General features: G+C 31.8%; 3 protein-coding genes and 1 long non-coding RNA gene across 4 annotated transcripts; 1 reads left to right on the top strand and 3 right to left on the bottom strand.

Moving 5' to 3' along the window:
* The first annotated feature begins 2363 nt into the window (after positions 1-2363).
* On the top strand, positions 2364-5585 carry LOC145951747 (uncharacterized). The gene is made up of 2 exons (XR_014429652.1): positions 2364-4011; positions 4171-5585. It is a non-coding gene; the product is annotated as an uncharacterized LOC145951747 (long non-coding RNA).
* A 301-nt stretch (positions 5586-5886) lies between these two features.
* LOC145951744 (uncharacterized) lies at positions 5887-9106 on the bottom strand. Its single transcript, XM_083063703.1, has 2 exons — positions 8786-9106; positions 5887-8701 (listed from the first exon to the last, which is right to left on the bottom strand). Exon 2 carries the CDS (start codon positions 8182-8184, stop codon positions 7678-7680), a length of 507 nt encoding a protein of 168 aa, XP_082919829.1. The 5' UTR covers positions 8185-8701; positions 8786-9106; the 3' UTR covers positions 5887-7677.
* A 7263-nt stretch (positions 9107-16369) lies between these two features.
* Positions 16370-17030, bottom strand: AGP22 (arabinogalactan protein 22). Its single transcript, XM_083064010.1, has 2 exons — positions 16788-17030; positions 16370-16603 (listed from the first exon to the last, which is right to left on the bottom strand). Exons 1-2 carry the CDS (start codon positions 16903-16905, stop codon positions 16530-16532), a joined length of 192 nt encoding a protein of 63 aa, XP_082920136.1. The 5' UTR covers positions 16906-17030; the 3' UTR covers positions 16370-16529.
* A 1089-nt stretch (positions 17031-18119) lies between these two features.
* On the bottom strand, positions 18120-22948 carry LOC109795268 (uncharacterized). The gene is made up of 4 exons (XM_020354718.3): positions 22794-22948; positions 21559-22237; positions 19990-21070; positions 18120-18499 (listed from the first exon to the last, which is right to left on the bottom strand). Exons 2-4 carry the CDS (start codon positions 22160-22162, stop codon positions 18316-18318), a joined length of 1869 nt encoding a protein of 622 aa, XP_020210307.1. The 5' UTR covers positions 22163-22237; positions 22794-22948; the 3' UTR covers positions 18120-18315.
* Between the last annotated feature and the right edge of the window lie 98 nt (positions 22949-23046).

Below are 23046 nucleotides of genomic sequence, written 5' to 3'. Positions count from 1 at the left end.
TATATATATATATAATAATAATTTAAAATTATACAATTATTTGCTTATTTAAGTTAACATATACTATAATTTTTATTAATGTAACAAATGATATATATTTATTATTACTAAATAAATAAAATTTATATATTATTAATAATTTAATATTGCTAATAAATTAATATCAATAATATTTTTAGTATATTTATAGATAAATTGATAATTTGATAAATATAACTTAGTATATATTAATATACTTTTACAAAAATATAAATATAGTAGATAAGATATGTATATTTATATTTTTGTAAAAGTATATTAATATATAATAAGTTATATTTATCAAATTATTAGTTTATGTATAAATATACTAATAATATTATTGATATTAATTTATGATTAATATTATAAAAATATACCGTCTTTGATGAAGCTTTTGGTACGGAGAACACCGGAGCCAGAGATGTGCCACAGAGAAGATTGAAAAATGAAAATGAAAAGGTAGGGAAATGAAGAAGATAAAACATATTTAAATAGACTAGGGACTATTATTTAAAAAGATATAATTAATGAGGGTTAAATAACAAATATTAAAACATTCTTAAAAAAATACAAGTTCTGACAAAATTAACACATGTCATCCTTTATGTCACTAGTACAAAAGAGGTGTATTACGTCGGATATTTTCAGCTTTTTACGTCAGAAAACATACCGACGTAGAAGCGGGAGACGTAAATTTTACGTCGGATCTTCAAAACCGACGTAAATTTACGTCGGACATTAAGACATCCGACGTAAAAAAGTAGGAAAAAAAATAATAAAAAAAAATATAAAAATGCCAGCAGAACAGGCCGTTCTGCTTGCAGAACAAGCCATTCAACTTCGTATAACAACCCAAAAGAAAACGCCCATTACCTACACAATTAGAACAACCAAAAAATCAAATAAAATAGATAGCCAAAGTAGCAATGCGAAGTAAAAAAAGTGCTAACAAAACCTTGATTCATACCTAAGAAGCAGCAAGAATGTGCAAATGAGTAACAAAGAGTTCATTCCTCTGCAAAAGACAAAAAAACGATTCAGTAACAAAGGAGAGGGAAAGGGTTTAGAGAGAAAAAAATGAAAAGTGATGAAGAGTGAATGGGTGCGGTGTGCCTCGCGCTCTCTTATTCAAATTTGCGTCCTTTTTTACGTCGGACCTGGTAGGGTCCGACGTAAAAAAGTTCGCAAAAATTACAAAAATGCCACCGCATTTTTTTACGTCGAATTTTCGTATTTCTGACGTAAAAGGGGTGACGTAATATGCTAATTTTCCACTAGTGTGTGGTCCTAGTCACAGAGGATTTTGGTACCCCTAAAATAAACTTACACCAAAGAAAATGCCAATTTTTAAATGTGATATTGAATTTTAAGGCAAGTATGTATTAGATTAAGGTTAGTATTGTTCAATTTATTAGATAATTCATTACTGTATATTGTCATGGACAAGCCTTAATCTGCATCTCACTTCTAATGAACTCATTTTATAAAGTATTGCGGGAGACAGGATTTGACATAGGTGATATGGTAAATTAATTTTGACTCACTTTCAAATCTCCTAAAGCCAGATACCACGGGTTAATATCTGAAGAATTTGTGGCGGTTATCACCACGCGATATTTAGTTCTAAGAATATTCAAACCCTAAAAAAAATAATTCGGTTAATTTGTGGAGGTTATTACAAACCGCCAGAAAATGATATGATTATGACGATTTTGTAACCGCTACAATAATATTCACTTTAAATAGTTTGTTATTTATTTATTTTTGACGTTTTATAACCGCTAATCAGTAAGATTTTTTTTTATTAGTTATAAGTTATGTTATCAGTTTTGATTTATTTAAAAAACAAAAATTTAATTGAACACATTAACATGCTTTTGTCTCTCTCTTTCACTTGCATGCATGCGAAGATTTCGAAAAAAATCATCTCCTCCGTAATCGTCTCCATGGTGAAAGAGTGAGCGAATAGAGTAATCTTTTCCTCAATGACAAATCGATCTCTCTCTTCCTCACCTCCATGAAAACTTATCAACATAGGATTCTTCAGTCAAGGTATCTGTGATTCATTTCTTAGAGAATATTCAACCTAGGGTTCTTGTATTAAGCATTTCGCATGGGGCTTTCATCATAGGGTTAGTATTGAATATATATATATAGAGAGAGAAAAAATCATTTTATTCCAAGAGTAAGTCTATTACTTCGTTCAATAACTCATGTTCTACATCAAATTTCAACTCGTTGAATTTAAAATTTTTTAATATATAAATCAAATATGCAAATTTTTAAAAAATTTAAAAATTATTTAATACTTCATTTCATTAATTCAAATTGACGGATAATCATAAAATCATTTTATATATTGATTTGAATTAATAAAACGAAGTATCAAATAATTTTTAATTTTTTTTAAAAATTTGTAAATTTGATCTATGCATTAAGAACTTTAAATTCAATGATTAAATCGTTAAAATTTAATGTAAAATATGAGTTATTGAACGGAGTAAGTTTAAATAGACTTACTTTTGAAATAAAAAAATCTCTTATCATATATATATATATATGGTAAATTAATTTTGACTCACTTTTGAATTCTCCTAAAGTCAGATGCCACGGGTTAACATCTTAAGGGTGTTCACGAGTCGATAATTTTAAGTTCAATTCAAGTACTAATTGAATAACAAATTTTAATTTTCAAGTCAAGTCTAATTTAACCGATACATATAAAACATTATTAAATTTATTATACCTATATAATTCTATGTATTAAATTTAAAATAAGTTATTTAAAACCTTAAACTATCTTTAGACTATATGTCTCTGTCTTACAAAACAAAAAGAAATTAAAATATTAACAAGAAAAACAAATTGATGTTTAGAAAATTTAAAACAATTGTAAATGGTTAGATCCAATATAACTTCACCTAAGTCAATCCACACTAATGAATAAAGGATCCATACAATTGGTTGCTTTTAGTCTATAGAATCAATTATACTACCAATTTTGTTCTGTCGATATTGTAGTGCGACTCTTTTAAAATCACGTATCAACCGATTTTAAAAACAATTTACAACATAAATCTAAAAGAACAGCCAAGTTACAAAGTAAATACAAACTTGAAATCTGAAAACCCTCTACCACGTGTTCTCACTATGGGTTTACAACATGTGGGTTTAATTTGCAACGCGTTCTCCATAATCGTGTTCTGAGCGACGTGTTCTCACTAGCATGACGTTCCCTCTGCCACTCCGTTCTATGGCATTCTCGTTGTGGGTGTGTGGCACGTTCTATGCAACGTGTTCTGCCCGATGTGATGCTCCCACAGTCACTCTTTGCCGATCCTTTAATAACTGTTTACCAGTTTCAATTTGTAATCAGTAATAAGTATGAGTCTTCTCCACAGAAATTTAGTAGATATAAGATCAAATTTTACATTTAAAAGCTAATTAAGTAAAAAATTACTACCTACGATTCTATTAACATAAGAGATAAGACATAAATTTTATTTTATAATTTGGAATTCAAAAGTAAAGGATAAGATGGAAACAATTAAAACTATATCTACTTCAATTAACTTAGATTGTTGACACCAAACTTTGCTAATTAAGACTTAATCTACTCTTTAATCTAATACACATGCTTAGTTCATATTTATTCTATCAATATCATTGACTTAAATATATATTTAAACATCGACTACAATAATATTCACTTTAAACAGTTTATTTATTTAATTTTTATGTTTTATAACCGCTGCAATCAGTGAGATGTTTTAATTATTAGTTATAAGTTATCTAATCAGTTTTGGTTTATTTAAAAAATTTTAATTAAACACATAACACGCTTTTGTCTCTCTCTTTCACTTGCGATTCGTGCAAAGATTTCGAAAAAAATCATCTCCGTAATCGTCTCCGATGATGAAAGAATGAGCGAATCGATCTCTCACTTCCTTACCTCCATGAAACTTATCAACATAGGGTTCTTCAATCAAGGTAATTGTGATTCATTTCTGGGAGAATATTCAACCTAGGGTTATTGTATGAAGCATTTCTCATAGGTCCTTCATCATAGGGTTCTTCTATCCTAATTTGTTAAGATTTCATTTGATGTTTTTTAAATTTTTGTAATGCATTTTTTACTATTATATGCAGTTAATTCCTCAATTTTTTTAGTTCTCTGCCATGTCAAAAGTGACAGATATGATGTATGATCTTATCCGCAAGGCTCAGTCCCGAGATGAGTCTTATGTTTTTGCACTTATGCAATTTTAGAGAAGCATAACTCAACTGCACATTCATGCCATTGCCAAGGTTGTTTTGCTTACAACATCATAGCAAAAACAAAATGTAAAAATGTGATGATAGACAACATAATTTCCAAAATGAGACATTGGTTTTTGGTGAATGTACCTATGGGAATGTGAAGAAGTGTGGGGCGAGAGTGGACACTGATAAGGAAGGTGGTTGTTGCGGTGAATAGAAAGTGAAGTGTTTGGAGTTGGAAGAGGAATGCAGTTGAAGGAATGAGAGATCACAGGACAGCAAGACACATGAATGTGCAGAAAGGACAGTGTTGTGAAGAAGTACTACTTTACCTAGATATGCTTATCTTAACATCATAACCAACAATTGAAATGCAAGAGAACAGAAACCATTGAACTAGTACCATAAATCATAATAAATGATATATTGCTACCATTCTAGAAAAGAAATATTTTGTGTTGTGAAGGTCCAAAAGAAAAGTGAAAAAGTGAGCTAGCTTACCTTTCTTCTAGCCAGGAGTCACTTCTAGCCATCTACAGGATTGGTAGTGTTATCCTTGAGTTTATAAACTTTTTCTCTAAATTGTGTATATGTTTTTTATGATGAACAAATCCTCCCTTAGAGATCTAGCTTTCCTTAGTGAATTTTACTTGTAGCTTTCAAGTCTCTTCTCACAACTCAGTAAGCCAACAAAATATTCCTATCCCTTATTCTCTTATCTTTTCACTTAATTTAGAAAAAATAGTATCTAGAATTCTTCCTCTGGTGACTGTTGACATTGGCATAACCAATTTTGATCAAATATTGAGAACCTAAAACAAATTATATCCTTCATTTAATATACTTTGTCCCTCAAGGCAATTAAAAAATTTGAGGAATTATCTACATATAATAGTAAAAAATGCATTACAAAAATTTAAAATACAGCAAATGAAATCTTAACAAATTGGGATAGACGAACCATATGATGAAGAACCTATGCAAAATGCTCCATACAAGAACCTTAGGTTGAATATTCTCTCAGAAATGAATCACAATTACCTTGATTGAAGAACCCTACATTGATAAGTTTTCATGGAGGTGAGGAAGTGAGAGATTGATTCGTCATTAAGAAAGATTACTCGATTCGCTCACTCTTTCATCAACGGAAGAAGTGTAGTAGCTCTTGAGTTTTATATCTTCAGTACCTTCGTGAGTTACCTTTATGGCATCCCATATTTCTTTGGTAATTGAGCATTTACAAAACTTTTTGTACACTATTTTGAATAAAGAGCAAGCAAGGGTATATCTTGATTTAGTGTTAAGTTGTAGAGTGTTGTAGTCATCTTGAATATATTTATTCTCAAGCTTGATAACAACAATATCACCTAGATTAATGATTCTCCAAAGGTGGTGTTGGGTGGATTTGATGAACACTTCCATGCAATCCTTCCAATACTGGCAGTCCTCTCCATTAAAGGTAAAGGGCCTTGTGAGAGAGGCTCTTTCGGGTCGGTACTATCCTTCACTACTTCACTTAATGGATCTTTGTCCTTTAGCATAGTTAGATGCTTAACCTCGTCAAAGGTTGAGTGACATGCACCGTCAAATGTGATCAAATAATACTAGTATCCCATAAATTTTGCAATATAGAGAACCCCTAGGTCACACTAGTACACAAAGGGTCTTTTACGTCGCCTTTTTTGAGCCTTTTACGTCGGAAAAGGTTCCGACGTTAATACGGGAGACATAAATTTACGTCGCCTCTGAAAGGCGACGTAAATTTACGTCGGGGATTCTCACAGACCGACGTAAAAGGGACAAAAAACAGCCACAATTTTACGTCGGACATGGAGTAGTTCGACGTAAATTTACGTCGGCCATTGCAAGGCCCGACGTAAATTTACGTCGGACAACGCCATGTCCGACGTAAATTGTGGCTGTTTTTTTTTTTAAAACGTTTATAAATTTTTGATATACCAAACACCTGCATATAAATATAGTCCAAAATACCAAATCTAAACCAGGCAGTCCAGAATAGAAATTCAAATTATATTTCAAAATTGAATGACAAAAGCTATAAATCCTATTATCCTAAAAAAGCTATAAAACATATGTTTGTCAATGCTATCTAACTAACTAAGCTAACTAATTATCAAACTATAAACATAATATCTAACTAACTAAACTAACTAACTATCAAACTATAAACATAATATCTAACTAACTAAACTTAGAAAAAAAGTTGTCCATTGTTCTCTTATCTTGAGCAACTCATCTTCGGGCAATGAAGATGGATCTTGAAAGACCTGAAACATTAATTTAAGTGTCATTAATATGCAATGTTAATTATCCTAAAGGTAAATATAGTTAAATAAATTTTGATATGAATTACTTGCGCCCAAGAATCAATAATACCCGCAGAAACTATGGCTCTCATCCAATACATGATGTAATAGCCACATTCAAACGAGTCTTGTTGCTTATTACACTAAAATGAGAAATAAATAACTATTATTTCCAAAGTCAATAAATTTAAATATTATTGACTGTATGAATTAATTTGCTAACCTTAGGGCATATGAAATGCAATGACTTTGATGATCTGCCTCTTCCACTTAATATATTAGCTCCAGACACGATTCTAATTAATTGAAATAAAAACAAATGTTAGCCAATATATATAGTTACAGTTTTAAAACATAATGAAAAAATTTAGTTACCCTTGTAATTGGCATTTAATTTCGTGGCTTGGTTTTCGATGTAGAGAACAAAACCACACCACGGTGTATTCCTTAGGAATGATTACCATTAACTGTCAATGGGACCTACATTGTATGACAAACAAATTAGTTATAAAATTACCATGATTAAAAAACCAATTAAAAAACTAACCCGTCAATGTATGGAGCCATGTATATATCTCTTCTTGAGTCACTCATCCATGTTTGCATATATTGCTGGATCTGGACCTGAGTGTTTCCTGATTTTTGGATTGATTGAGGCTCAATAAATCCATATACTTCTGCTTGTCCTTGCTCCACACTCAATTTGTCCATGTACCTAACACAAATAATTATTATAAGTTAAATGTAATTATTGTAAATTTAGACTCATAAAAGAAAATATGACTTACATGGCCCACAGCTATATGATAGATATATTTAACATGGAGTTTCCCCCAACAATCTCTAATGCATCAGGCAAAGATATGTATAGTGGAACATCAGAGCTATCAACTCCAAAAACTCTAATGTCCCACTGCAATTGAATTGGTTTCTTCTTTAATCGTAGTAATATGATTAGAAGCTTAGATATGGGATCACCCTCAGCTTCTGCGATATCAGCATCATCAACATGAGGTTCTCTGATGACCTCCTTACCACGATTGATAAAATCCTAAAGAAATAATGAAAATTAGTTAAACAATAATAGAATTATAAGAATATAAAAGAGCAATAATATAATTACCTTTGCTCGTGCTGAAAGCGGCATGACCAAACGTTTTGGCCAAGCTAAGAATGTGCCGGTTGCCTGCCCCACTAGTTGAACCTCTGTATTGGGCAAAGGCACTGGAGCAGCAGCATCTTGAACTTGGTCAACCACAACCCGTGTCCAGTCTGGCTGTAGAGGGACACCATGGATGGTTGAGCCACCCTCAAATACTCGGCCAAAAGCCACTAACCGTGGGGGGTCATCCTCAACATATAACTCACACTGGTTTGGTACATCAGTGTGAGTCTGATCCGGTGAGGGATTTGGAGCAGCACAACTCCCTTTAGTGCTGACTCGAACACCATCATGAGCAACTGCAGTCTGTTGCTGAGAACGAGCCAAAAGTTCAAACTTCTGTTCAAACTGTTTTTGAATATTCTTCAATCTCTCTTCAAACTGACTCTCCAATCTCTGCTCCAATCTCTGCATAACCTCTTGACTGCAAGAGTCAACAGTGCTCCTCGATGATCGGGCACCAAAGAAATCTCGGTGGCTCCAAGAACCACCAACACCACGCACACGGCCTCCGTGCTCTGGCCTTCCTATGGCCGTTGTGAGGATATCATTCCGACCATCGGAAACAAATGAGCCCTGGGTGTTCTGCTCAACTAAACCCTCCTACAACATATTAACAATAAGTATACCCTAAATTACACTTATGAATTAAATGAGTTGAAATGAAGAGTGTTAGTTTGTATATTTTTACTTACTATTTTATCTGCAATGACCCTTGCAGACTCAGAAGTCATTTGCCCATCTGATTTTGTCCGGGCTGCTATCCACATCTCATGGCAGGGAGGTGACTCCACACGGTCAGCAGACTCAACCCCTGCTGCCTCTGCCCTAGCCTTCTTCATTTCCTTTTTTTTCTTTCATATCCCCCTCTTGACAATAGATGGGGTGCATCATTCTTGGCCTGTCGTTCTTGGGCAGCTATTCTTTTAGCCTGCAATAATACAAAAAAGAAAATACGATTAATTAAAATATACCTTAAGTATTTGTGTCAATGTAAGAGTTATCAATAACTAACCTGCCACGAAGGGTCCAATCGAGTGGCACGAAATTGCATCCACTCCTCATCAGTGATCTGGTACTTTAGACAGGGAGTCTCATTTTGTCGCTCTCCAAATACATACTCCCGTGTCAAGAAAGTCTTGAAGTCTCTCCACCTGGTGGCCAGGGCAGATAACATCTTCCTCCTCATGACCTCAGTATTGGGAATGTCAAAATTTTGCTATAAAAATAACAACAATTAATAAATAATGTATTTAAGTTATATAATATTCAAGGGATGTGAAAGTATATACCTGAATATCCTGCCACATGAGGTTCTTGTCAACCTCCTGAACATCATCCCATGATGGAATGATAATAAAAACATGTCGTCGAGCTAGGACTTCCAAATAGCTCTTAAACTTGGCAGCATTTGGGCCTGATGCCTTGCCAGAACGAGGATCCACCTCAACCGGTGTCCTCTCCTTGGCAATGCGCCCAGCTGTCAACCCAGACAATCGGGTGACAGATCTACCTTCCCTCCTTCCACTGCCAGACCCAGAATCCTCCATAATCCTGAAAAAATTAAACTCTCATTATTAAAACAATGAATTAACTGAATAGACAAATAAAGTAAAAAATATAATAACAATATAGCAACATAATAACTAATAAAAAAACAAATAATACACAAACAGAATGGATGGTAAACTAAAGGTCAATGCCTAAAACATAGTAACAATATAGCAACATAATAACTAATAAAAAAACAAATAATACACAAACAGAATGGATGGTAAACTAAAGGTCAATGCCTAAAAAAGTCTCTTCTTTAATGCATCTGGAACGGCCCGTACTGAAATTAGAACGGGCCGTTCCAGATCAACAAATTACAAGAACAAAAATTCCAGCAGAACGGGTCATTCTCCATGCAGAACGGGTCGTCCTCCTTGCAGAATGGGTCGTTCTCCTTGCAGAACGGGCCGTTCCAGATGAACGTAAAACACAAAAATAAGCAAAATAATGGGAAGAATATGAGAATGAAAGTTACCTCAGTGCAGACTCTTCAAGGACTTAGACTGAGAGCAATGTGTCCAAACAAGGGCCTCCGAAACTTACGTACAAGAATATGAGAATCAATATGAGAGTAGAAAAAGAGTAGAAGGCGCGCGCGAGAATTTGAGAATATTGGGAGTTTTTTAGCACCAGGAGATAATTTACGTCGGCCTGGTAGTGGTCCGACGTAAATTATCAATTCTACATCGGTCAGGTATAGAGCCGACGTAGAACTGATAATTTACGTCGGACCCCTACCAGGCCGACGTAAATTATCTTCTGATATTTACGGTTGTGCCACCGTGTTTTTATAATGTCGGTCTTTGCCCATTCTGACGTAATTTAGGAGACGTAAAAGCCACTTTTTCCACTAGTGTCAAATCCTCGAAAGACAACTCAGAAAAACTTAAATTTTATTAAGAGTTAACAAGGAGATTTTTCACAAACAATTTATGTGTAGAAATTAAAACGTATTGTAAAACTACAATTTATTTCTACAAAATCATGAATTTGTCAATCTAATTGAATAAAACACCAATTCAAGTTTCTAATTATTGTTGTATCAAAAATTAATCTGAATTTCACCGTTTAATATACAATTCGAATTAAGGAACGAAGAACGCAATCGCGCTCTATGAAAACCATATGAAGACAAATCTACTTCGCATTGTTTCGATTCGAATTGAATCCAATTTGGTGTTCTCAAATTAACTTGAATTGATTCTATTCTTCAATTAATCAAAAAAGGAATCCACAATCATGAATTGAATTTGAAATTAATTGAAGAACAAAAAAAAGAAAAAAGGGAAATTCATATTTGAGAGGAGTTTACTGCGTAATCAAAAATTAGAATCGATTAATCAAACTTAGCTGTACATCTTCATTGTTATCGACTCACAAATTTGTGGGGAGAGAAGATGAAGAGTTTTAGCTAGAGAAGAGAGAACTCGTGAGAGAGAAGAGAGTTGAGAGAAAATGAGAGAAACTTGTAATGCAAGAATTTTAAAAATTGAGGTCTAAAAGACTATATTCAGTTTTCAATCTAACCAAATTGAGTTCTATTATATATCTTTAAACAAAGATACAAGTATTCTTTTAACAAGCCATTTCTGACTCAACCCTAAGTATTCTTTAACTTGTCTCTTCGAGCAACTACCCACGTATTCTTTTAACAACAAGTCTTTCTAGGCTCAAGAACAAGTATTATTTTTCAAACAAGTCTCTCTAAGCTCAACTTAGAACAATGGTTATAAAGGTTACATAGAAGTTGTGTTTGTCTCACTAAGACGTTATACAACCAATTACAGAGCAATGAATATTTATAAGAAAGAATAAATTTTCAGAGAATATGTTTATGTACAAATGTATCCATATATATATATATATAATATATATATATATATATATATATATATATATATATATATATATATATATATATATATATATATATATATATATATATATATATATATGTTAATTCTCTTTTCTTTCTTGAGCATATAGTCTTATTATATAATAGCCCGGAGAAGATGATCATTATAACACTTTGAGTCCAACTCACAAGTTTACTTTTTCTATCTTAATTTTCTTTCCTTGTGGTGGTATGTAACCATTTGGGACATTTAATGTGAACATTAAATATATTTCACCAAATAGTACTTCTTATATGATTAAGGAGACTACTTATCAAATTTTCATACCAAATGGAGCTTGCAAAAGTAATGTTAGTGTAGAGCAATTATAGTAATGACTTTATTTGTTTTTTCCCGTGATTTAAGGGATTTAGTTCTGACAAAAATAAAGAATCTTCTCTTTAACAGATTTATGAATTTCAAGATGATCTTTTGATTTGTTTTGTTAAGAAATGAAGCATGCAAAGCAAACTTTATTGTTAGTCTCAATAAATGTTAAATATTTAATGTATATGAGACAAACTGTATGCTTCGTTTGATTAAAAATCGTCTTAGAGGAAAATTTAGAAAATGAAACAACATATAAAGATGGGCACAAAACCCAAATTTGCATAATATGGTTATGGCTTTAGGGTTTTAATACTTAATAGCGACACTTGCATAAGTCAATTTACCATTATTCATAATTATTAGGCATAAATATGCCTTTGTTGTACTTTCATCAATGTCATACTTTTTTTTCACCAAATATTCACTTCTTATATAATCAAATAGGCTACTTATTGATTTTAGGATACCAAACTAACTATATGTAGTGTGTGTCAATGAGGAGTAGGTTCATCATTGACTTTTGCTAAATTTCTCTATGATTTCAAGGATTCATTTTTCCTTGTTTTTTGAGCAAAGCATTACTTCATTCACTTTAATTAGCAGATGTGGGAGTTCTAACGAGCTTTTTTAGCTTGATCTATTAAGGAATCAACTAGACATGTAACAAGTAATCATTAGTCATTATAAATGATATACATTTAAGACTTTATAAAGTCAGACTATATGTTTCGTTTGATAACACATCATCTGTCTAATATTTTTCATTTTATGCTTCATCTGATTTGTATTGTACAAAAACATTCTCTTAGAGAAAAATATTTTGTTTGTTAACATTAAAACTTGAAAACTTGATGGATTCATCATTATCTTTTGACTTAACAATACTAGTTCGTTATTTTAACCACCAAGACTATGTTCAATTCTTGATCAAGTTCTATTATTTTTAACAAAGATATAAGTATTCTTTCACATGTTACTCTTGGCTCAACCAAAGTGTTCTTTGATTTGTTTTTTCAAGAAAACTACTCAAGTATTCTTTAAACAGTAAAGCTTATCCAAGCTTTAACACCAAATATTCTTTAAGCAATAAAGTCCCTTCAGGCTTCAAGTTAAAATACATAATTTAAGTTAGGTAAAAATAAAAGAAAGTTTCATATTACACATAAGGCGTGATAAAAGTTTTAATTACAATGATTTACAGATAATAGAAGAGAATGAATACACCTTGATTGTTGATTCTTCTTTTCTCTATGAGGTTTAAGCTTCTTTATATATATAGGTGATATTTGAAGATGACCGTTTTAAATCTTTGAGTAGCACTCATTGACTTGTTTAGTTTTGGTTCATTGTAGAATTAGGTATCCTTTGGTGCAATAAATATTTGCATTAAATGTATTTCACTGAATGGTCACTTCTTATTTGATCAAGGAGACTACATATCATTTTATGGTACTAAAAGAAAGAAATTGTTTCCTGTGTCAATCAAGAGTATCAGTTTGCATACTTTAAGATATCTATTTGTCCTTATTTTGATGAAAAGCGAATTCTCGTTCCTTTAAGCATTGTGAGTACCAAAGAAACTATTATTCCTTCAATCTATCAAGGAATATCATCAAAGCAGATGATATAAATATTAGACATGTTAAATGTAAAATTTCAAACATTCATCTTAGAAATACGAAATATTTAGTTTGAGAGATTATCATGTATTTCATTGATCATAAGCATTTGTGACTAAGACTAATACTAATAATGACTAAGATAATTGAATCCACAATTAATCAACATATTCTAAGGGATTGTCAAACATCATAACCATTGTAGAGGTTCTAGGTGTAAATATTTGTTGAGTTAATCTATTGACTTCCACTTATTTTGATTAAAAAAAATATTAATATCAAAATAATAACGTAAAATTTTTGCAATATATTCAAAGAAATAATAAAAAAATTTGATTTAAAGGTTATCTTCCCCATATGGACACATAAAAATTAGTTCAATCATTAGACTACGAACATAACACCCCTCAAATTTCACATCTCAATGGTTGCACTCACAACACTTCACACGACTCCTTGTTGGTTAGAACCCTTCATTTGTTAGAACCCTTTGTGGGTAGCCCTTTCTAAAAAGTTGGATTGCCTTTAGGATCAATAACTATTACCACAAACCAATAGAAGACTTTTCAGTGTACTTTATCCTCACTCGCATGCTTTCTAAGAAACTTTGTTGCATCTAAAATGTGTTTAAAGGAAAGCATACATTATCATAGTAGTAACAATGGACAAAGTCCATATATCGAACCAAAGGACTAGGTTCAAATAATTACTAACTTACCTTTGATTTTTAGCAATTTGAAGAAATATAAATTTTATTGGAGAAAATAATGATTAAGAAAAAATATTAGAAAAATTATTATTGAGATTCAGAAATAAAAGCCCTAGAGTTGTGACTTATAGTTCCTGATCCCCCCAAAGATAAAATTCATATATTAATAAGCTAATATCGTCAATTTTACTAATAAAATTGTTAATAACCCTATGATTTCAAGAAGGTAACAACCTTTATCTTAAGAAAAACCTAAATTGATCATAAGAGTTTTATTCTAAAACCAAAGCATATACATGCATGCAAAAGTGAATTCAATAATTAATTCAATTAATAATTAACAAAATAGCTTGATCATACCAATTTTCAAAACTCAATTATTTTAGGTTTCTGTTAATTAAAAGAATTTGATCATGAACTTATAATTAACTAAGATAAGAAATAATATTCTAAGATAATTTGACAATTAACAGAAATAGTTCATGAATTCATCATAGGAGGTTCACAAAGAATAATTATGTCACAACCCTATAATGAGAATACTAGCCACACATGATGCTAGAACCCATTAAATAAAGGGAAAAAAATTAGCTTGAGACCAATCTTTCATTTTAGAAGTAGCGTCAAAAGAGGCAATGGAGTCTAACTTTGGAGTAGTAAGAGCATAATCAACTTTGTTCATGTCTAGTATGGAATGAATGCATTCCTGTCATTGACGAAAGTTTTGGCCAATAAAGATCTCAACTTTGAAGATGTTGGGCAAGGTTTTGGCATACGTGATGACAATCATCAAAGGAGGGATCATAACAGTGGCAAGAGTAGTGGTAGTAAAAGCATCATTCATTCTAAGTCCATAAGATTGTTGGAAAAAAAAGGTGGATATATGTCACTAGTAGGACAACCTGAAACACTAAACAAAATGTTAACAAAATTTCCTGAGACATGTGATGACATTGACCTTAAAGACTTATCTGTTGTATCTGTACAAGTCTCCCAAGATACAACAGGGATGTCTCAGTCAAGAACTAAGGAGTAGAACTAACAAGAAATTTTTGTAAGCAAAGAACACAGAGAGAAAAGAGAGAGCTTGTTACATCAAAAGATAATCTTGGATCCATCAAGGTATTAATTTTAATGCTAAAAAACTCATACGTTTTTCATCAAAGAAATGTTTTTTAGATCATACTATAAAGATAAATTAAAATAGATGATTGATTATTATGATGCATAGTCCTTTAGAAGAACCACTTTGTTTATAAGAAGAATGCATTTATTATTTATCATTTATTATGTCTAATAACCTAATCATATTTGTTTATGATACTCCTTAATAAATTGAAAGCAATTAATAAAAGCTTATTTGGTGCTCGCACCTAAAAACAGAATGAAGACATACTTTTTGTCAAATGAAAGACAAACACATCCCTTGAAGTATGTAAAGTCTCAAAAAAAAAAAATCTTTTATGACTAACATACACAACAATTCCTTTCTTTGATACCTTAAAGGTGATAAGTGGCATGGAGGAGGAGAAGAAGGAGAGAGAGAGACAGAGAGAGAGAACGAGAGTGAGAGACTAAAAAGAAAGAAAAGCAAAAAAGGTGAAGGAGAAAAAAAAATAAACAAGTAAAAAAAAGTCATGCAAAATTTCAATAATTTTAATGAAATTGTTAGACAAGTGAAATATATTTAAATTTTACTAAAATATCTCACAAAGTACATCAATTAAAATAATTCATTAAAATGTTTATGTTCTTGAATGCTAAAACATTTTTTAATTGAAAGAAAGTCTTAATCGAATACAATTAGATTTTGAGATATTTTCAAAAAAAGAAATCATAATTATCTTAATTGAGTATAATAAAATTTTGATGTACTCATAAAATAATCTCAATTATCTTAATTGAATACCACATAACTTTTTATATTAATTTTTTAATTAAATATTATTTAAAAAATTATAATAAAAATGTATTTTAAAATCTCAATTCAACCCACTTCCTAAAGTTACCATCCAACGCACTTCCTAAAGCTACCATACATCTTATATAAAAACTAACAAAATTATTGCTCAGGTGAATTTTTGAATATCCTAATTAACTAATAATAGATTTTGCTCCATCTGAGTCGGCATCACCGTGATCTGTAAAAGAGACAAAATCGAATGATGAGGGGAAAAGATACAATGCGTTAATTCACGTTTTGAACTTACAAACCCAGTTAATTTACACGTCTCGCCTTATATCGATTGAATTCGTTAAGGAATTTACGATATTTTACACTACACACGACACATTTTAATGCCAAGAATAGAATTATTATTCACTTTGATTGAAATTTGAAATATTTGTGCTGATCCATTCAAAGGTCATTTTTTTCTTCTTTCTTATCACATGTTGTTTTCGCTCTTTCGATTTCTTTTTGTTTATTTATTTTGCCTTCATTCCTTGTCAATAATAACTAACAAATTAGAAAGCAAAATAATATAAAGCACTGAAAAAAAATAGGAGGACAGTATATTTGGAGCAAGAGAAGATGTACAAAATGCATATATATATATATATATATATGAAATTAAAATATCTTTCTCCCACCTAAGTGCTTATATTAAAAAAAAACTCTCAATTTAGGACGTGCCATCCCTCGTAGGTGCCTTAATGCATGATGTAAGTGAGAACCAAGGCAACCAACATTAGGACATACGCTACAGCTTGGTCAACTGAGGTGCCTGCAAATTGCAAACAACAATTCAATTATTAGCAATGCATCATGCAATGGATCATTGAATAATTAAAATATGAGATCACGTTTCCAAAGCTAAGAGATTAATTATGACATGCAAAGCCCAATAATAATGCATATAGGAAGATATTTGAATGATGAGAAGATGATAGAAAAGAACGTTTAATTACCATCACTGGTTGGAGCGGGAGCCGGAGCCATGGATTGAGAAGAAGCCACTGTCATAAGGGCTGCGAAAATGAGACCAAGAAAGATGGCCACCCTGCATGAATCACTGGAAAAGGCCATTTTCTCTCTCTCTCTCTCTTTCTCTCTCTTAATATTTCAATGTTAAGAGAGAAAGAAAGGAGAGAGAAATCGGAATGAGAAAGCTTAGTGAGTATCTGCGGGTGGTGAATGTCACAATCAATTCTCTTCCTTTTATAAGCACTCATTCCTTACAAAGCCAACCATGTTGAGATGTAAAATTAGAGGTGCCCCCGCACCTTCAGCGTTCAGCCTCAGGGAGGGACCCATTACCAAATTCTTTTCTGCTTTTTACTAATTTTATCTTTCCATTCTTTTGGATTTCTCATTTTGCTGAGTTGGTGGAATGTTTGGTTGGTTGTATTGTATCCCTCTAATATCTCATTTCTTTTAAGCTGTTTGGCTACACACAGATTCTTTTCTATGCATGTCTAAATTCTAATTATTTGCAAGGCCCACATAGGTTGTCGTGATGTGGTATTCCATTTATTTATATTAAAATAATATTTGATTCTAAAAAATTATAATTTGTAGATTTATATTAGTTTTTAATTGTCACATTACGTGAAATATGTCAAAAAAGACTAAAGATATTTCTCATATTTTTCCCATTCAATTAAATTGAATTTAAATAATGGAAAGCATTCCTGTCATTTAAAGTTGTCCACGGGTAGAATAAATAAATTGATTTAATTGTATAAATAAGTTTTATTTGTAGAATGATGTATAAATAAGTCTTGCAATTTTTTTTTTTCCAGAATTCAACATTTAATATTTTAAAAAAATATTTACATGGCACTCTATTGTCCTTTCAAGTCAACATTCTCGTCAATGGAGATTAAGTTGACAAATACGCCAAAATTGTATAATTAAAATAGTAAAAAATTAATTTTACATAAAAAAAAATATGGCGATGAATATTTGCAAAATTGATAAAATAAAAAATCAAAAGTGCGGCTAAAACAAGACTATATACTTATCGTATATACAAGGCCAACCATTAGATTTTTGGTGCTCCAAGCAAACTAAGAAAATTATATTTTCATAATTATTTGAATATTGTCTTTTTTAATTTTATTTTTTTGCAAAATAATTAATAATCTAATCAAAATTATGCATAAATTGCAAAATCAACAGTTCATTTTTCCAAATATGTAAGTAAATTTTTGATAAGTAAAAACATCACCCATTAGACTAATTATTGGTGATTTTTATAATAATTTCATATAATTCATCATTTATTCTAAAAAGTAAAATGCCACCCCAACCGTACTCAGGGCCATCACGTGTATATATACATATTCTGAAACTATGACAAAACACACTGGTAAAAATAAAAATAAAAAAAATAAAAAATAAAAAATAAAAACCTCCAAATGTGTAGTTCAAATAAATAAATACATTTCCATATCTTACAATATCTTACACATTGAAAAGGAGCCTAATGCTGCTCTAGTCATGGAAAAGTGGATCCTCTTTATTCTTGTAAATCTCAAATAGTTGCTTAGAATAGTGAATCGCTAGTGATCTGCACACTTCAACTGCTTCTGGTTCATATTCTTGCAACTCCTTCACAGACTTCTTTAAACCACCATAAGGATCTCCATCAGTGAGGAACTCCGCCAAAATACTGCCCCTTTAATGAAATTTCAGCCAGAAAAAAATAAACTAACAGAAAACAGATGACAAGGTATCTAAAAATGCAAAATGATGCGACCGAAGAAATAGTATGATGGACACGCTTATAACTTAGAACAGTCGAGTGCAGAGCAAATATTAGTATATGGAATGAAACACAAGAAATGCAAGTGCCACACTCAAGATAACATGCCCCCAACTTGCTTAATCCATAGAAAAAAGGCCTGTTTGGATACACATCTCTAGAAATATTTCTAATAAAGAAGAATATGAAGAAAAAATAAAAATATGTTTTGTCTATAAGTTAAAATTATCATATGTATAAACTAATTTATAGAAGTTTTTTTCTATTAGCTTCTCCAAAATATTACTTTTTAACTTATGTGTAAGTTAACTTTAGCTTATAGAGAAATTTATTTAGATTTTCCTTTCTATTATTTTTCCTAGAAATGCTTCTAAATAAGTTTATCTAAACGGACTGAAGTCTTCTATAAGAGTGTTAAATTAATGGTATGTGATTGATGGCTACATGCTTTCAGATTTTTCACAAAAGGCTGAAAGGAGAGAAATATCAGACTAAGATATTCCTCTAAGGGGAGTGCTTGTATCACACTCTCTAACACACTCACTCTCATTGATTAAAATTTATTGAAAACTTAAAAATCAAGAAAGTTATTAAATAGGGTGTGGAACCCACCAAATTTTATATTTTTCAATAAATTTCAATCAATTAGTGTGTGTTTACAAGAATATGTTGTTAGCATTTCCCATTTGAGAAGTACTAACAACACTCATCTTAATACACTCATTCTCATTGATTAAAATTTATTAAAAACTACAAAATCATGAAAGAAAGGATAGATATAAGGTCATTAAATAAGGCATGGAACCTATCAAATTTTGTAGTTTCCAATAAATTTCAACCAATTAGAGTGTTGCTAGCATTTTTCTTTTTGAGGAGTATTATCAACACACTCTAACACACTCACTCTCATCGATTAAAATCTATTGAAAACTACAAAATTAGATGAGAGAGAGTCATTCTTCTAATTCCAAGTAGAAAATGCATAATTGCCAAAAGCTCTACACAATACACAAAGTGATCTAGCAAATAAAAAACCGTCAAGTGTTAACCACATACTGAGAGGCCATAACGTATTTATTTTTAAAGCCTCCTTAATGCACTTAGGAGAGAGTGCAGCACAATGCTAAAGATTTGTATTTATACATTACTACTAATAAAGCTAAACGAGAGACAACAATAAGTAACTCATTCAAACAGAACTCCTTATATCGATGTCACCATGGGAGGGAGTAAAGCAGAAGGATTTTAGTACACTGTACCATATATGACTAAACTAAATTAAATCGGCTGAATGAAAACTACCATAAGAGAGAGCCAGAAAATACCACATCAACCCCTTATTTATACCACATTGCAAGAGAGACATGAACCACATTGCATACATTATTATCTTGGGTACCTACTTGTGAGCATCTAACTTGCTGAATCCACGCCGGTTGGAGAACAATGCTCCCTTGCTCATCTGTTCCTCAGAAGTTTGCTGTCGATAAAGAGCACACACAGCCTTCATACACAATTCTGGATCCTTACCAAATGCTGCAAGCATGTCAGCCTCGAATTCCCACTTCATGGTGTTTTTGCTTCTCTGAATTTTTGATAATATCTTACCAAAGTCCACGTCTCCATCTGATACATCCTGTGAATCAGAATCCTTATTACTATCTTGTACATCTTGTGAGTTAATGGAATCAGAGTCCTTATCACAATTAGATACATCTTGTGACCTGCTAGATGTGTCTTCACGATTAGATACATCAGAATCAGTAACAATAAAATCACTCATATTTTCTTCCTCACTATATGACAAATCCTCTTCTGATTCATCAGAATCATTGTTGGATGGATTACTTTGCTGATGCTTGGCCTTATGAGGTCTACATGAAGAAGATATTTTATCATTCTGACTTTTGCCTACACATTTTCTCAGAGGCCTTAGACGACGCCTAGTCATTACAGTGTCTGTGACTTTGTCATCCTCTGAAATAGTTGCAGGAAGTGAACTACTGAAGTCAGGTATAACTTGGTCAGAACTTACTTCCTGAATATGCTTCCTTTTAAGCTTACAAATTGGAATATCATCATCACCATCATCACTATCAGAATCACTTGTAACAACGTTACAAGTTCGTTTTCTCTTAGGAGTTGCAACAAATAAGATATCTTCACCCAAATCCAAACTTTCCTGGTTGTTTTGGGCACAACTGTTGTTAGATTCCTTTCCTTCTGCTGCAAAACATGGTGAAACATAAATACTTTCATTACCCTGCCTATCTGGTACAGGGTTCTGAGTGATATAAGCTTCATCGTCACTATCAATGATATCAATTACACTGAAAGGAGCAGGGTTTGCACCAATGGGTTGAGATGGAGCCATCATTTTGCTGAGAGAATCTTCAGTTTTAAACGTCAACTTTTTCTTAAGTTTCCTGCTAGGTAGCACACCTTTTATAGGACTTCTTTGAAATATTCCATCAGAAGGTGTATCTTCAAGAAGGCCCCATAGATACAAATGTAAAAAATGATAGTGTCAGAAACCACAACATTTTTACTTTAGGAATAAAGTCTATCACAGTTGAATTTTGACAAGGTACATTAAAGATATAGAAAGTAAAGCAGTTGGCTCAAATGACATCAAACTCAATGCACTTTTTTAATTTTACAAATATTGAGTTACTAGATGGAGATACAGCGAACACTCATGATTAAAACTCAACAAACATAATCAGTTAATCCTGACAAAAGGTAAATTGATTTGATTGTATGTTCTAAACAATGAAAGTGCATAACCACTTCATTGTCTAAAAATAAATAGGTCATGAGATATTTGTAGCTGCCACCCACGTCAATAACTAAAGATTGCAGTTAAGTAAAACAACTGATTAAAGACATTCAAAAGCTATTTACCAAAAAATATTTAAATTAAAATAAAAAAGTGATAGTTCCATACTTCCATTGGGTAGCCAAGTTATTACCTGCTGACTGCATATCTTCAATTTCATTATTCCCCAATGTCGCAACTTTCTCCTTATTCTGTAAGAAGCCAAAGCTTGTATCAAGATGCAAATTTCCTTCATTACTTATTGGCTTATTGTCTAGTTCCTTTCCATTTTCTTCATTTCGCATCCCCAACTGTAAGGCCCATGATTCCAATTTCTTGTACTTGTCTCTCCAGACCTCAACCTCACTCTCAGCCCTCATCTTCTCACAATTCAAAACTCTGTTTTCAATCATTAACTGAACAGCCTCATTGTCCTCTGTCAAATCAACAACAGCTTTTATCTCTCCCTCTTTTCCACCACTAACTTCTTTTTGCCTTTTAAGTCCTTCACTCAAAACTTTCAGCTTATCTTCAAATTCAAACTTTTCTCCCTCCAGTACCATAACTTTAGCCTCCAGTTCTTCACACTGCTCCTTTTTCTTTATAAGCTCAACCTCTAACTCTGCATACCTCACTTCAGCTTTCTTGCATCTCTCTTCCCATTCATTACACCGACAACATTGTGACACACTATTGCCAACAACATTGGGGTTTAACATTTCTTTCTCTTCTCCCATTTTTTCTATATTAATCTCCATCAACCCCAAAAGTTCTTTGCCAAAAAACTTTTTCCACTCACAGAACTTCACTCATTTATATCTGTCCCATAAATTCTGCATTTCAAGTTTTCAAAAGTTAGAAAGATGGGGGAGTTTATCAATTTAAACTTTTGGGCAAAGAAATAGACAATAAACAAATCTAAGGAAAATCTTACTGAATATAGAAGAGCTAAAAGAGTGGAAAGAAAGTCAAAATGCCAACTTTAACAAAATAACAATCCACAAAGAGCATATGCATTAACAACAAATCACAATGTTTATTTATTCTTAATCTTAACCCTCTCAAAATAATAAATAATAATAATCTTAACCGAATTCCTTTGGTCATTCCAAAGCTTCCTCCTTTCTACTTAAACCCTTTTTTCCCACTTGTCCTCCCCTTATTTTTAGACTCCAATTTCCTTTCTACCGAATTCTACTCTTTCCAAACTAATGCCATTGTTTTCTTCACCTATTTTTGTAAACTACCAAATTTTAGTTGTATTAACCCGAAATTTAAACAAAAAATAAATAAAATTGCTCATTGGTTCAATTTTCTTGTTTACCAAACGGAAAATGGGGAATAAAAATACATAGGAAACGCAGATAAGAAAAGAAGCCTAGAACTTACGTTAGAAATGAGAAGGTCGCAAATTTGAAAAGCGGTGCCACTAGAACGAGTGGGTTTCACGGGGTTTTCTTCACCCTTTTTACAGGGAAGCAGAAAATAGGTGGAGACCGGAGAGGAAAATAAACAAGTTCAAATTAAAAAGGAGAGTGAGTTACTTTTGGTAGAGAGAACAGTTATAAAAAATAAAAATTTTAAAAAAAATAAATTAAAAATTTAAACATACTTTTGCACAAAGAAAAAGTTCAGTTTTACT

The sequence above is a fragment of the Cajanus cajan genome, chromosome 9 (assembly GCF_000230855.2).
Source record: "Cajanus cajan strain Asha chromosome 9, NIPB_CcT2T_4, whole genome shotgun sequence".
NCBI classification, from domain to species: domain Eukaryota; kingdom Viridiplantae; phylum Streptophyta; class Magnoliopsida; order Fabales; family Fabaceae; genus Cajanus; species Cajanus cajan.
The sequence above is the reverse complement of the archived record's forward strand: the minus strand, read 5'-3'. Positions and strand labels throughout refer to the sequence as shown.